This window comes from Lepisma saccharinum, chromosome 17, assembly GCF_977018435.1.
Source record: "Lepisma saccharinum chromosome 17, izLepSacc3.1, whole genome shotgun sequence".
In the NCBI taxonomy this organism is placed as follows: domain Eukaryota; kingdom Metazoa; phylum Arthropoda; class Insecta; order Zygentoma; family Lepismatidae; genus Lepisma; species Lepisma saccharinum.
The window spans coordinates 47599525-47616096 of NC_139245.1; the positions used below are offsets into that span (position 1 = coordinate 47599525).

The following is a 16572-nucleotide window of genomic DNA, read 5'->3' on the forward strand; positions in this document are numbered from 1 at the left end:
GTTTTTTTTAGGGCTCTTAGAATTGAAACAAGGCCTAACCAAGCAAAATGTGAAGAAGGTGTCTTCTATGCACTGTGAAAGTTTGTCTGTGTTGTATGGTGACATAAAAAGCAGCATTTTGTTTATTGGTAAGAAGCAGTAGTTTTCCTATTATAATCTATTGAGACATACTGAAGTTCATGCTACATATATCTGTTTCAAGCAGCATTCTCCAATTTTACCTGGTTTACCGATGGTAAACCAGCTTTCTTCATATATGGAGAAATTGTTGGTAAATTCGAAATTGTCAGACTTCAGTTTTATTTCTAATAAATCTAATTAATATAATAAATATGTACAATAAATAAGAATTATTATTGTAAACCAGGTCAAATTTTCAGAATATGCTACTTGCTTCAAGAATATTTTTATTAAGTGGTTCTATATGTATATATATATTTTTTTAAAAAAAGCTAGATAAATACTTTGGAACCCCAATTTTACATTTCCATATTTTCCTGAATGTTAAATTTTCTAGCCATGTAATCACCTGAAAGCAATGTATTTGAGGTTCCACTGCAATTACATACTTTTCAAGTGAGTAAGAAAGCTTTACTATTCAATATAGTACAAAAATTGTTTAAAAGTACTAATGGAACAGCTTCATATATTCTTCTGTACATAAAACACTACAACCACCTTGCATAGAATTGTCAAAGCTCCTATATACATTCTCAACAAGTAGCCCTGCACCACAGAGCTAGGGAAGAAAATCTTGTGGTTAAAAAGAAATTAACTTTTAGTTTGTGGTACGGAGCATTAAAAAGAAGTTATTAACTAAACAACTACTGAATGTTAGCCAACATAATATGAATAACGAATCATCTCGCCTTCCATACGTATGTGGTCTTTGCTCTGCAAAGCTGAAAAAATTGCTGCATTCATTGTTTTACACACACATACTTGATTACAAACCCTATATTATATGGATGGTAAGAGCCCCCTAATGGCTTGCTCGTCGCCAGGCCACCCTCCCTCCCAATACATGGTTTTGCAGTTTATGGAACCATCACTGTGTGTGTATATGCATAAAATTTGTCCCAGAACAAGTTTCCCTGCATAATGTCAAATACCAAATACAGGTGGATAGAACTGGTAATGCATACTCTTTCCAACTGGCTGATTGAGTTGAAATAATTAAAAATGCAACTCCAACATTACAGCTGGAAATTTTGAATATAGATTGCAGTCTCTTGCTTTGAGTAACAAGTTTAAATATTAAAGTAACATTTCATTAATTGATCGTTTAACTGCAGTATTTGCCTGTCCATTTAATACTTTATGGAAGGGGGAGAATTTTTTTTAAGAAATAGTTGACTGCTACTTAAATTTTATCCATAGACAGAAGAAAGCAAATGCATATTACATTAATTTCATTTTGGAAAATGCCATTAATGTATATTATAATATATATGATGTGTGTATCTAGCAGGATTCTTCTTTCAAATAAAAAAAAATCTTTTTGCATTAGCTGGAATTACATAAGGGGAATATGCTTTGAAATGTTACTGCTTTAATAATAGAGTTCTCCAACAATATTACTTGAAAGTTTTTAATTATAATTTCACAGAACACATCTTGTAACTCAAAGTTTCAATGATTACACTGAAGAAACCACAAATTTCAGAAACGTGGATGCCTCATGCAAAATATTATTCCTTGTCTATGGGAGGGGGCAGTGGTGGTGATTAGGGGGAGGGAGTTGCCCCTCCCCCACTTTTTGCCACTTTTGTCCCACACGCTATGCTAAACCTTATATACAAAGGGAAATATACTGTATTTGCTTCTCCCCCAGTTTTGGTTTCCAATCACAGCCACTGGAGGGGGGGGGGGGGTGAGTCCTGGGGAAAATATACATTTCAAGTTGTCCATTCCAAATGGATTTGGTATTTGGCCTTCATGCAGGTTTTCCAATTCTCTCATGTTGGAAATGGATGGAAGGGTGAAGTTGTTTCCAGAATATTTACATTACACACAGCATTTACTAATATCAAAGCTTTGTGTATGTGTGTGTGTGTATATGAGCAAATTAGCTCTATTGCACTATACGAGGTTTGACAATTCAGTTCGCGAACTCGCCACCATTTAACGCTGATGGCAGCTCTGTAAGATTTTGCAACTCTTGTATTTCAGTGTCTCGCAGCAGTATTGACGTTGATGCATAGTGGATTTCTGCTGAGTGGCATGCATTGTTGTCTTTATATGCTAGTGTGGGTGCACTGTCAGGAAAATGGCTGATCTGGAATTAGAGCAACAAACAAACATCAAATTTCTTTTGAAACTGGGCAAGAGTGGGAGTGAAATACAGGAAACGTTAGTGTAGGTGTACGACGAGAATGCCATGAAGAAAACAGTAGTGTACAAATGTATTAAACGGTTTTCTTAGGGTAAGGTAACAAGTGGCTGTTGAAGAAATGATAGGGCAGCCAGTAACGAGCCGAATGGATGAAAACATTGCCAAAATTCGTCAAACTGTGCGTGCAAATCGGCGACTGACTGTGAGATCCCTAACAAACCAAGTGAACATTGATAGGGAAACTGTGCGGAAAATTTTAACTGAAGGTTGCTTGAAAAAATGAGATGCAAGCGACCAGAACTTTTCGCCAACAACTCACAGCTCGTGCATCACGACAATGCACCTGGGCACATGGCACTGTCTGTATGGGAGTTTTTGACCAGGAAACAAATAAATTTGGTAGACCATCCCCCATACTCACCTGACCTTGTCCCAAATGACTTCTTTCTTTACCCGAAGATCACACAAGTTTTGAAAGGAAGACATTCTGATAACATTGAGGACATTATGGCTAATACAACGGCAGCTCGGAAGGCCATTCCAGAAACAGAGGTCCAAAATTGCTTCGAAGGGTGGAGTAGGCGCTGGCATTGGTGTATAGTTTTCCAAGGGGGAGTACTTTGAAGATGACCACAGCATTCTTCAGCAATAAGATATGTAGCATATTTTCTAGGATAAGTTTGTGAACTTAATTGTCAGACCTCATATTGTCGCCGAATTAATTTGCTATGTGGGTAGCATGCATGAAAACTTTTTAATTAGTAGGGCATTTACAAGTAACCACAATTTCCTACATATAACTAGAGCTATTTGCAATAGGATATGTATAATGATAATGTACACTGTTAGAACATTATGTAAAAATAGGTTACCACACTACAAGTACTACTTCCATTTGATATCATTACATCAAATAATGTTTTGGGATTATAAGATCACTTAATTTTTTCTTTTAGTTGTTGTTATTATTATTATTATAATTACACTAATAATAATATCATCAAGGACATGAACTAGAGTAACTTTATAAAAACGTTTCATGAAATTCCAACACAAACAAATAACATATATTGGAAGCACACTTACGGACGTCTGAAGCGTATTGTCGTATTTCCTTCAACCAGACTTCCTTGTCGTCGTCAGCATGTGCTGTGATGGTTAGTGGATATCGTCCGTAGCCAACTACTTTGTGGTGGAGCTCGAAAGTTTTAGGATCTTCTGGATGGTCTTTAACTTCAACCTCGGGCAACTATGAGAAAGATTACCATTGTTAATTTTTCCTTACTACTAAATAAGATAAATATACTGGACAATTCCATACTGAAGTAGAGAACGGATGTTAGTATAAGTATACAACATGGCGGGTGTGTCCAAATTTTTCTCTAGCTCACAAAGGTGAAATGTACAAATGGAGAAAAGTGACTGGAGTTTAAGTAAAAAACAATTCTTCAAATGTAGGTAATCTCCTCATGCAATAAAGCATGTTGTCTTCTATGAATTAATATTAGGATGAAACACACACAGCACAAAAGAGAGAAAAATCAAAATGCTTTTGATAATCAAAGGAGATTTCCTTGTTCCAAGAGCATGCAGAAGAATTGAGATGTAAACAGCTTTATAAGGCTTTTACTGCTGGGAGCTATTTATCCAGGTAAGACTAGCAGCAAGCACTGCATTTGCATATCAGAGAAGGGTTAAATAAACTACAAGACACCCATCCACCCTGTAATTTCCATACATGGGTTACTATTCATGGGAATAGACACCTCAGTGGTTAGTGAATTGGGTGCTGGACTCACAGCTGACAATCCAGCCCCCAGACAGGGATAATGTGGCTACCACTGGTTATGTGGAGTGTTTGCCACTGGATAAGACCATGAGAAAACATAACTGAGTTAGGGATATTAAACAGTTTTAAGATAGAGCATGCAATTTTCCATATTATATGGGCGAACTCTACCAACAGAGATATCTGTACCACTATGGGAAGATCTTCAAGTTAATATTCACACTTGAAGAAGGTAATTCAGTGGACATTTTTATATCCAACAAGTAGGTGATACTATGCAATGGGCAAGTGCACAGCATAAGGGAATGTTGGATGTGCTTTCATAGAAAGCCTATTGCGTGTCATAACAATCTTACTTCCTGTTGTTTAAAGTAACTTAGCTGATATGAATGACTGAGTACAATGCAAATAAAACACGTCATTTCAATTGTTAGTTATTTATGTTTTTCTCACATTTTTTTGTAGGATGAGGCGTACTTTACTAAATACTAGGAATGGGACAGTTTAATTTGTACATTATCAGTGAGAGTTATGTACTACGTTGATGTCAAATACCAATCCAATGTTCGGAAATGAATGTAGCAATTGTCATCTTCTTATCATTTTATGAACATAAAGGCTTAATTCCTGTGTCCTGATTTTTCTAAAATTAATTTATAATGGGCAAATACCTATCTAACCCTAGAACATATGTAAAATCTACATATGCTTGCGCTCAAATCCCTCCCCTACCTCCCACCTCGAACCCACTCACCCCTCTCTGCCTAGCAGTGCCTCTGGCATTCTGTCAGCTGTGAGGCAGCACTGTGGTAAGGAGGGTGCAAGCATTGAATGTATTTTAGTTTGTTAGTTATGTTGTGCACTGTACGTCAATTTTACGTAGCTCTAGTAAAACGAGAAAAATCTTTCACGAAATTTTGACATTCGTAAATTTGATTTAGATAGTTAGATTTTGAAAACAAAAGTTTAGAAGAATGCACTATTTTCTTGTAAGACTTTAAAATTACATTCGTTCATTATTTACAGCATTATGAATATTATTATTGTTTGTTTTTCATTGTTATAACTTTTTGCCTTCATTCTTAATGTACGTAAGGGCTTGTCAATCAAGACATTCCTTTAAAATATTCTATGTTAAATAAAACCATGTTTATACATTTTAAAATGAAGAATAAAATTCCAATATAAGGAAAAACAAACAAAATAATGTTCACAAAGAATCGTCATTTTGTTTTCATGATTTAGAGGTTGTGCTAAAAATAGATTCCTTCATGTGCATAAAATTTATGTAGCGCAAGTTACACTGTAATATTGGAACACAATAGTGTTCTAAGGTTAAAAGCAAAATTCATCAAAATTATATATTAATTTGCTTGTGATTATATATTGGTATTTGGAAATTTTATACAGATAACTTTAATGTATATATAATTTAAAAAAACACACTATAAATGTTCATTTTATAATTTAAAATTCTTCACAAGATTATTTCAAAGCTCCAAGACTATATGTGTTATTAATTATCAAGGTGGTGTTTTCTGAGATGCTGGGGTGATGCAAGGTATTTGGGGTGTAATGTCCGGATGAACCAATCCATGCCACGAAATTTTGAAGAAATTTAAATTAAAAAATGCTATTGTATTATTATGTTATGTGTTACATATACTTCCTGTTTATGAGTACTTCAAAGTACTCTTTTCAATGGAGCAGATTAGTGTTCCTTGATAGTGCAACTATAAAAGCACATGTGATTATGTTGTTACTTTGTTACTTATTGTTACTCACATTGTTATCATTATTATTATTATTATTCTATGTGGTTACTTTACGTTTAATGTGTCTTTAAAGTGATGTGCAAAAATGTAGTTTGTGATTAGAACTTTTCATCAATGCACCGAACTATTGTATGCTCTGAACAATAATAGTGATTATTTCCTGCCTCTGTCAATACAAAATGATAACAAGGAACTCAACAATTTCATTAGTGAAATAATACAAGTGAACTATTGTCCAAATCCCGGCCGACAGTCGACCCAGGATATAGCAAGAGAAATGTTGTACATACACTACTTTGTAAGAACATGATAGTAAGTCAAGGGCCCAATGGCCCCGATACTTACATAAAACTTGTCAATAAAGCATTGGCATTGGGTATAAGGGGTGACCCTTTCTAAAGACACCAAGATGTTAACCTCACTTCCATGTAGTACACCCTGGAATGCAGACTAATGAGGCTCTGACATATGGACTCTCAGTCAGCATAATCCTCTGCGAGGCTTGCGTTGTGTGCTGTCTATGTGTGTTTGTGAATGTCCTTTCATCCATTTTATCACATCACAATTCATCCTCATCTTTCTGTTTAGCCAATTGTGCCAGAGTAAAATAACATAGCAAAGTAAAATAAAACAAATCAAATAATCATTACAAGATATTTATAGTACACCAGCCAAGAAGCAAAAAGGCTTAAAAAAAAGATCTCTTACCTGCATGGAATGTTAATGATTGGCACCCATGCTAAATCAATCAGTCATAGACCAGACTGGAATATTAGGTTGGATGCCACTAAAAATTTTGACCTTGAAGGTAATTTTCAGGTCATATTGTAACCTAATAGAGTCAAATCATGAAGTCATTCAAATATAGTCATGTAACATATCAAAAGAAAGGTATGGACGAGACAAACAGTTTGGTATGATTTTTAGGTCAGAATATCGATCTCAGAAGTAGGTCATGAAGGTAGAAGTCCATTCCAATATTTCTATCAGATGTGTGATCAATTGGTTTAGCATTGGCGCTTGCTATTAACATTACACAAACGATAAACGAGGACGAACGATAAACAGGACAAACGCAATGACACATACATATTTTGACCACCACGGAGCCTCCTTTTATTGAGTTATCTTATCGTTAAATGAAAGTGAGTGGTTCACAAGACAAGAATACTCTCCCTTAAACATGTGTGAAAGGTTTCAACATGCTGTGAGGTTGCCCATGCTAGAGGTGATGGCAATTGACCTGCAACCACCTGCCACCCATACACTACGATAAATGGGGAAAGGGCATGTATAGCACCCGGGATGCATGTAAAATGATAGAGAGATCTGCAATGACCTCTTGAAGTGGCAGGAGCCGAGTACACCACTGAGGCACCTCACGGAAATGTTTTCATCTCTTGCATAGGCACACAGCAACAGAAAATGCTCACCAAGTAATTTAATTTGTGATTATATTATACAACTACTATTACATGATGTAAATTAAGAAACATGTATTGTTTGCTGTTTCTCGTCCAGTTCTATCATGAGTCCTCTTTTACATTCTTGTGAAAAAGAACATCACAAAGCTGGAAGACTTCATTGTGGAGTGCATTTCTATCAGTTGCACTCTAGTCTCTTGAAACATCGGCCACATTAAATAAAAATGTCGAAATCTATGATCCCATCTCTTCTCACTGCCCGGTAGTATGCTTTTAACATTCAGTATGGGTTAAGTTGCGTTGGTTGCATACATGCCAAATTCTGTCCATAATTCACTCAGACCAGCACTTGCTTTCATGAAGTTCATATGTAAAGGCCACTTATCAGAAATACAGGGTTATTCAAAATTATTGTTGTAGTTTCAACATTACTTTCTGGAGCAAGTAATGAAACATTTGGAATTTATAACCACACCAATTGATAGAGACACTCTCTAAGCTTTCTTTTCTTTTTTCCCTTGAATTCCATCAAAGTCCGTCAATTACCATTGACCAACACACCCCTCTGAAAGCCTTCTTTGGATAGTGATCCTCAGGTGTTAAAAGCTCAAAGCAGCATATGCCATATGGCTTCATTCTTAGTAGCTTTGGTTTGCAGAGTTCCCTCTGATTTTCTCAGACTCTGTTGGAAAGCCTCTCTAACGTTGTCTACTTGTGTTGTTATTTTTTCCAGCATACAGGTACCTGTCTCCTGAAACTGTGCACATTACTGGCGAATGGAATGTATCGTTGGACAACGACAACCGACTAATGATGAAACTCAAGCCCAAAAAAGTCTTATCAGAGCTGTGATTCTCTATCTTGTAAAATCTGCCTCCTAGTGGTCAAATGCATAACTACAGGACACTGCCTATTATGAAAGAAAGCTTTGAGTGTTTCCATCAATTGATGCAGTTACAAATGTTTCATGACCTGCTCAGAAAAAAATGAAATCCCGACAATAATTTTGAATAACCCTGTATAACATTCTCAAATTGGGACTATGACCTACTTCTGAGATTGATATTTTGATCTAAAAATAGCACCAAACTGTTTGTCTCGTCCATACCATTCTATTGATATATTATATGACTATATTTGGAAAACTTTGTGATTTGACCTTTTGGGTCATAATATGATCTTAAAATGACCTTCAAGGTCAAAACCTAGTGGCATCCACCCTAGTATTTCTGTCTGACCTATGACTGATTTAGCATGGATACCAATCATTAACATTTCATGCAGGTAAAAGACTCCAATTTTGATCTTTGGCTGGTCTACTATTTATTAGGCACATCCAGAAAGTAAGTTCTCCTGAGGTCGTGCACAAAAAGGAAACATTATTTCATTCAATGATTTATTGCCACAGATACAGAACTTGTCTAGTTATTTGTCAACATAATTCCCGACGGAATACAGGCAACTTCTGTATACCTGCATCGTAGAAGTCCGCCGCCTGGACGCTGAACCACTGCGTTACAGCCGTCTGAACTTCTTTGTCACTGTGAAAATGTTGACCGGACAGGAACTTTTTCAGGTGCAAGAACAGGTGGTAATCACTGGGAGCGAGATCCGGGCTGTACGATGGATGATCGAACACCTCTCAACTGAACCTGTCCAGAAGGGCTGCAGTGCGCATTGCCATCTGCGACTTCGCATTGTCGTGCAGTAAGATCAGCCTGGCATTGAGCTTAGCACGTCTCTTATTCTGAATGGCTCGTCACAATGTCCCGCCGACACAGTCTGTTTGTACTTCGTCCTGCATGGAGATCCACTGTGACACCAATGCATGGACTGCTGGTTGGTTGGTTGGTTTCTTTGTTTGGTGTTTTAAGTCCACTTTATGCACAGTAAGGCTAATCGGAACTGGACCTACAGTTTAAAGTGGAATCCAAACCACTTGTGCCTCTACCGGGTATTGAACCCAGGACACCTTGATTACAAAGCAACAAAGTTACGCCATCGATGAGGACCTACATGGACTGCTGCTTGCTTTCTGGGATGCTGTATATGCAACCCACGTTTAATCCCCTGTGATGATCCGTTTGAGAAAATCGTCATCATCATGGTAATGCTGCAGAAATGTTAGCGCCGTGCCCATGCGTTTTCCTTTGTGTATGGGTGTCTGTTGTTTCAGCACCCACCGGGCACACAATTTCCGGAACAAGAGGCGTTTGGTAACAATGTTGTGCAACAACGACTGAGAAATCTGCGGAAAATGGCTGCTGAGTTCCGTGATCGTGACGCCACGATCCTTCAATATGCGCTGATGTACCTGTTCCACAAGCTCGTCGTCATGCACATTTTGTCAGCCTTCACTAAATGTCCTGCACCAACGATGCACCATCTGCTTGCTCATGATGTCTGGCTCATACACGTGGAACAGCTGACCATGAATTCCGATCGGCTGTATATTTTGTGCGTTCAAGAACTTGATCACCGAACGAACATCGCACGCGGCGGGAAATGGAATAAGAGCTGCCATGTTTCATCGCTGCCGCGATGTTACTGAGGACTTTCGGGAGGCGTCTTCTAGGACAGTGTTTCGCAACCGGTGTACCGCGGCACACTAATGTGCCGTCAAAAAGTGAAAGGTGTGACGCGAACTTTTACCTACTATTGTAATATTGTAAGAAATTAATTGTCGATTTTAAGTAAGAAGGTGCTTGTTTATTCTTTCTGATAACTGTTATATTTTCATAGAAATTAAATGTCATTTAATTACTCAATACTGTTATAGTTTGCTCATCTTATATGTATTCTCGCCTGTAATATTGGGCCGGTTTAATGGGTTACAGGCAGCAAACTTTGTGTTCACCGCAAAGAAAGCCGCGTAAGACTTTTAGCAAGCCTTTTAGCGGCCCGCACCAATCAATTCTTTGTTTGTAACACTGCATGTTTTGTGTACGGCTGGCTGTTTTGTGCCTGTTTGTCGGCGCTTCTTAAACTTTATTGCTCTTTTCCTTCGCCGAAGGACCCACACATTGTCAGACAACAATTACAGTATTTCAGTTCAGTTCTATCACAGCTGTGCTCTGCAGTAGTGCGAATATTGGATTGCTACACCGGTCTTACTATTTTCTTTTTTCGATATGGATAAGTTCCTTGTACGGTGGTCCGTCCTCGAGTGCAAGTAGTGAAACCATCGAGCCCGAAAAAAAGAAACAGAAAGTAGTTCACCGGCAATATAGTGATAACTATTTATCTTACGGGTTTTTTTGGTGTGGTGACAAAACATGCCCAATCCCTGAGTGTGTTATGTGTGGTGAAAAACTCAGTAATGCTGCTATGGTTCCCAGTAAATTGAAGCGTTTAGTATTCTTGCAGCAGACTTTCAAAAAATATTTTGGAGAGAGCGTTGAAGATTTTGACAGGGTCCGTGATCCATTCAGTATGGATTCGAAATATCTTCCGAAAAATTTACGCTTACAAGAGAAACTGGCAGATTTGAAAGCAGACAGAACAACATTAAAATTAAAATTTTTCGAAGTTGCTTTGGATACATTTTGGTTGTCAATAAGCAGTGAATACCCGGCTATCTCCGAGATGGCAGTTAATGTGTTATTACCATTTTCAACTACTTATTTGGGTGAACTGGGCTTCTCGACGTTGACTGCAATTAAAACATCAAAGAGAGAGAGAGACTCAAATCCATCGATGAAGAAATGAGGCTTGCTTTGTCAACGATTCCGCCATGAATCAGCCGTCTGTGTGCAGCTAAGCAGGCTCAAGTATCACATTGAAGGTATGAGTAGAGTTATTTACTTTGAAATTCGTATTAGAAATGTGTATTTTCTACAGTGAATTAAAGTTAATAAATTTTTAATAAATGCATAAGTCTATTCATGTTTTATAATAATAATAATAATAATAATAACAACAACAACAACAATGATAATAATAATAATTGATTACATAACGACGTAATATTTCGTAATTATATTAAGATTCATATGATTTTGAGGGGACAGACATTTTGGTGTGCCGTGTTGAGTCTAGGCCCATCTGGGGTGTGCCGTGAGTAAAAAAAGGTTGCGGAACACTGTTCTAGGACATTCACTAGCCAGGGCATGTGCCTCTCACGCATGCGCAAAACCGTTTTCAATATGCATGGCCTGCCACCTGTGGGCGAGTGGGAAACTTACTTTCTGAATGCACCTAATATATTATTACATGATATTGTTGAAATTCACTCTAATGACCAAATTATATTCATCACAAAAATGAAAATGACAGAAAACACCTTACAATAATCTACTACAGATATACTTAATTAAAAGGATGTTAGATAACTCTTAATTCACTTGAGTTAATCATAAAGTACTTACTCTGATAATATCTTTTAGAAGAAAGATAGATCGATCATCTGTGATTCTTTTAACCTTGCAAATAAGAATTCGAGCCTTGAAAAGAAACAAATAACGGTCTTTGCTTCGATCGCTTTTGTCTTTTACAGAAAACCAACCCTGGAAAGAAAAAATGGCCAATCAATACACACCACGTAGAAATGGACAATAATATATTGTTTGGAAAACAACTTGGTAGTAATTTTAAAAACATATAAACAATTTAGCTAGTCTTGTAAGTAAACTAATATCAAGTATTCCAATGTTACAAAGTAATATTGGACTCTTAAATAAAATAAGTTCCTTCCATGATGCGAATGAAAAAACATGTAAAAACAAAGGGAGAGAAAGTATTCAAATTACATGCAGTAACATAAATAAATACCGCATTCGAAAACACGTGGTGCTTTTTTGCATTACCAACTGTGTGTGTGTGTGTGTGTAGTTAAAATGTGTGACATTTTCGTTGTGAAATATGTGTTATTTTGGTCCCAGGTTCGATACCTGGTGGAGGCACATGGCACATTGTTTCGGATCCCACTTTAAACTGTAGGTCCACTCCCGATTAGCCTTACTGTGCATAAAGTGGACTTAAAACACCAACTCCAACCAATGTGTGTTATTTATTGTTGTTATAGGGAACTGGAAAAGTGATTTTCATATTTGGAGCTGAATTGTTCATGCATTTAAGAGCTAGGAGTCGGCGAGTGTTGGCCCTGGACGCCGAAAGATCTAAATGAAAGAATTGTAAAATTTGTTTCGTTTATTGGCGCACCATTAAAGTTTTTGCGCCATATTAACACGTTCGCTGCCGGTGACGCACATGTGCGTCATTTGGGGCTGCAGCTGTGTGCCTTGACAAGACTAAAATTGATTTCCGTCCAAGGATGGAGGCCAATGTCCCCTGCCCTCCTGTGGTTGCGCCACTGCACCCCCTTCCCCCGTAGTTGCTTTGAACTTCCATCGGTTTGAAATAAAATTAATTAATAACGGCGATAAGATTCCTCTATCCTAAATTTCTAGGTGAAAATAATATAAAATAATATAGGGGCACGGACGTCTGGAAGGGAGACAAGGATGGCCACATCTCCCCTTAGAAACCGAATGGCAAACTAAAGTACATTTTCACACGTATAATTTGATTTCAGTCATAATAATTTACATTAATTTCTATAATGGGGATGCAGGAATGCGATAATTTCAAATTCAAGAGGTGTTTCTTGAGGGGGCAACACTATTATTGGGTAATACGCCCCATGGGAAAATACCTTGCTTGTCCCTCAGTGAAAAAAATTGCGGACGTGCATGATTAGGTCGGTCTTTGCCTCCCCCTTGCCCTCCCGTGCGAACGGCCGCACGCCTATGGTAATGCACCAGAAGCATAAATAAAACACATGTCAGTTTTCATGTCTACTAATTTTATTCCAATTAATGGCCATCATTGATGTAATTGAAGACTAAAATTGGTAAACGCTGTAAGTGCCAAAATAATTCAAACACCGTTTCCCATGTTAAATTGTGAAGTGTGCCATGCTTTATAATGTGGTAAAGGTGAAAAGTGGCTGGTAGCCCTCTAAGTAGTTCAAAGGGCGTGTAAAGAGGACACTAGTGTGAACGTTCTTACGGGCTGATGCAGGCCCGTAGCTAGAGGGGGGCAGGGGGGCAGTTGCCCCCCCCCCCTGAGAGCCTGCTTTGCCCCCCCTGTGAAAAATACAGAACACATTTCTACCTGGAATTCTCACTAATCTTTACAATTATATCCTGTGTTAGTCTAGCAACATAACAAAGACATTTATTGATTTTGTGATTTATGAAGGTGTGTGGGATTCCATATAATGTCGTATCAGGATTTGGGGAAAAATTCCCTTCCAGATTCAGACTTCGTGAAATGATTTCGCAATTTTCAAAGTTCAATTTTCTAGAACAGTTGTGACATTTTGAGTAGTCTTGTATTAAAGGTGCATAATGTATTTGGATGTTTTTCTTGGATGTGTTGCTATGAAGTTTCAACAGCATAATTTTTTGTTTCCCAAGTGTACCTTTTGGTAATAGCGATTCATGTGATAGAGAGAGGGAGTGCATATTTGATTTTTTTTACTTAGCGTTGATTTCCTGCCACATCTAGCTAATCGTGACAATGAGTGTTGATGTGAAATTTATGATGAGGCACTCACAAACAGTGCTGCAACCACAGGGGGGCAGGGGCATTTCCCCCCCAATCTTGGAAGGAAGTCCAATCTAGGGGGGGCAAACATTGAAGTAAATTGATTGATTGATTTAGTTTATTTTACTTCGCGTTTTGTGCCTCTTGGCTAATTTGCGAAGATGGGGATGAGTGATGAAATGATGAAATTGATGAATGGACATTCGCAAACAACCAAGCCCGACCGGGATTCGAACCCGGGACCCTTGGCGTCGGAGCGCGATGTGCTAACCACTTGGCCACAGGGTCGGGCAAACATTGAAGTAAAGAAACCTGACTAGCAGACTAAGAATAGCAGGACAAATGGATACTCAAGATGGAATTAGTTTTCAAGTGTTTCTTGCATTTTTCTTCCAGACGGCTAAGGGCACTTGCAGGGGGCACAGAGGGGCAATTGCCCCCTCGATTTCAAATTTTATACAAATAAAAGTACATTTCGTAAAATTTTCTTGCTCGCTTCGCTCGCATACGCAAATAAGATAAGTAACATAGGCGTGTGTTATGATATCCATTTTATAAAGGAAAAGTTAAGTCTTAACCCTGACTGTTTCCATGATATCATTTCCATAACATCTTATATATTGCTCTCAGAATTTTAAACGGCAGTAAAAATAAATGACATTTGCAACTGCGAAGCTATCAATGGGATTGCATACATTAAGAACAGAAGATGCCATATTTCGATTCCTTGGAACATCGAAAGAAGAATTAGACGAGCAAATAGTGACTGAGAAAACTTGCTTGCCTTGATGTCCTGTGCAGACTGTGAAAATTGTCGGTGCTATCAGGCGGCACCCTATGAATACAGGTTCAAGAAAATGACAATTCATTGTGCCTGTAGTACCTCAGGCACAACCTAATTTTTTGACAAATAATTATGTCAACTCTTCTTCTATGGAGTGGACTCTCCTAATTTTATTCATATATCTTAAGCCATTCTGTGACTGGCAGAAATCAGTATCAGCATAAAGAAAAACCCTGATATTTGGGGTTTGTACGCTTCTGCTCAAAAAGTGATGGCGATAAGCGGCCCAGAGATCTTGTGCCGCGGAAATGGGGTAAGGTGAAGGAAGCCCCTTATATCGTTCGGTTTCGTACCATAGCCATTAAGGAAGATTTTTTCATAATGTAAAGAGGATACATTTCCTTCTATAAAACTTGATATAAAATATTAATGATGACACTATAATCCAAGAAGTTATTGACCAATCAAGGGATTCCTATTTGTTTTTCGGGTGTCAAACACATGTATTTCAACAACACAATATTTTGCAAAATGATTAACGTAACCAGTAGGCAAACATTGTCTGTAATGATGCAAGAGTCTTTCATTTGAAGCAAATAGAATACATTGTGGAGTAAGGGACCCATGTTTTAATGTTTTAGCAAGTAGGCCTACAAAAAATGTATTACAAATTTTTACACAATTCATCAAAGTGTAGATAATATGTAACCATTATTATTTAAGTAATTTGATTTTTCTTGCATAACACAACACAATGGTGTTGTTGGATTCTTGTTAGATTCCTTTGTGAATAAAAATCTTCATACTGAAAACTAGAGGGAATCATTGTGAAGCATGATTTATAAAGGGCTCCATCAATCAGTTCTGCAGAGAAGCCCAAAGCTGTTGGTACATATTAATCGTCTGTTAACATTATCGACCTGTAAATATCAAGTAGATAGCCTATTTATGTTAAACTTTATATTCTTTGGTAATCTGGAAAGGTCATTATCGAAATATTGCTTTTTGATGTTTTTGCTCGAAGTTTTTTTGTTCGTTGGAGTTTCAAGATATCATTCCTTTTCTGTTCCTTATCTCTTTTTTGGGGGGGGGGAGTGTGTAACCTGCTATATCTGCCAATGCGACACAATATATTAAAATTTTGCCCCCTCTAGGATTGACTTTGCCCCCCCCCCCTCCCCTACAGAGAATTCCTGGCTACGGGCCTGGGCTGATGTGCGGAACGATGCAATTTCCCAACACTTTCGATTTTGGTTGGTTGCTTGCTTGCTTTATCGTGGCTCACACCGCCTATCCTTTGCGGTTTCTAGCCATCGGGACTCTTTCGCTTTTGGCACTTCCGACGTTTACCACTTTTAGTCCTCAATTGTTTGCAAAGCCTAACCGAAACAGTAGCTTATAGTTATTTTTCAAGTATCAGTAACCGAGTTACTTTTTAAAATGAGTAACTGTAACTGAATTATTTTTTAAAATGAGTAACTGTAACTTAGTGACTTTTTGTAAACAAGTAACTGTAGCCCCTTTACTTTTAAAAAGTAACTTTCTGAACACTGATATATCAACAAACAAACAAAACATCTTTATGTAGTAGAACAGTTGAAGTGGTGCACTTCTTTGTCGTGTGCGGGGTCCCGAAAAGTCGGTACCAGGATCTGGGGGGAAAAAAATCTCATCCCGATCTCGACTTCGGAAAATGATTTCCAAACTTATTGGGACCCAGAACAGTTGGAAAATTCCAAATGGTCATTTTTAAATACTTTTCTGCATAATGAAATTTATTACCGCACAGTTCTTTCATTAGTTTAGAAAACAGGTAATAGTCGCTCAGGGCCAGATCTGGTAAATAAGATGAATGTTGCAAGCTTTTGAAGCCACAACATTGGATAGCCGTTGTTGTTACACCTGCCGTGTGACTG

The 16572-nt window shown here is 37.7% G+C and overlaps 1 protein-coding gene across 5 annotated transcripts in view; it reads right to left on the reverse strand.

Annotated features, from left to right (window-relative positions):
- The window catches only part of Obsc (Obscurin), a 493648-nt gene that overhangs the window by 148659 nt on the left and 328417 nt on the right, over nucleotides 1-16572 (reverse strand). For all 5 annotated transcript variants that reach the window (XM_083139413.1, XM_083139410.1, XM_083139409.1 and 2 more), the window contains 2 exons: nucleotides 11691-11828; nucleotides 3422-3584 (listed from right to left, as the gene is read on the reverse strand). In XM_083139413.1, coding sequence (XP_082995539.1) covers nucleotides 3422-3584; nucleotides 11691-11828 — 301 coding nt within the window. The remainder of the gene's footprint in view (nucleotides 1-3421; nucleotides 3585-11690; nucleotides 11829-16572) is intronic.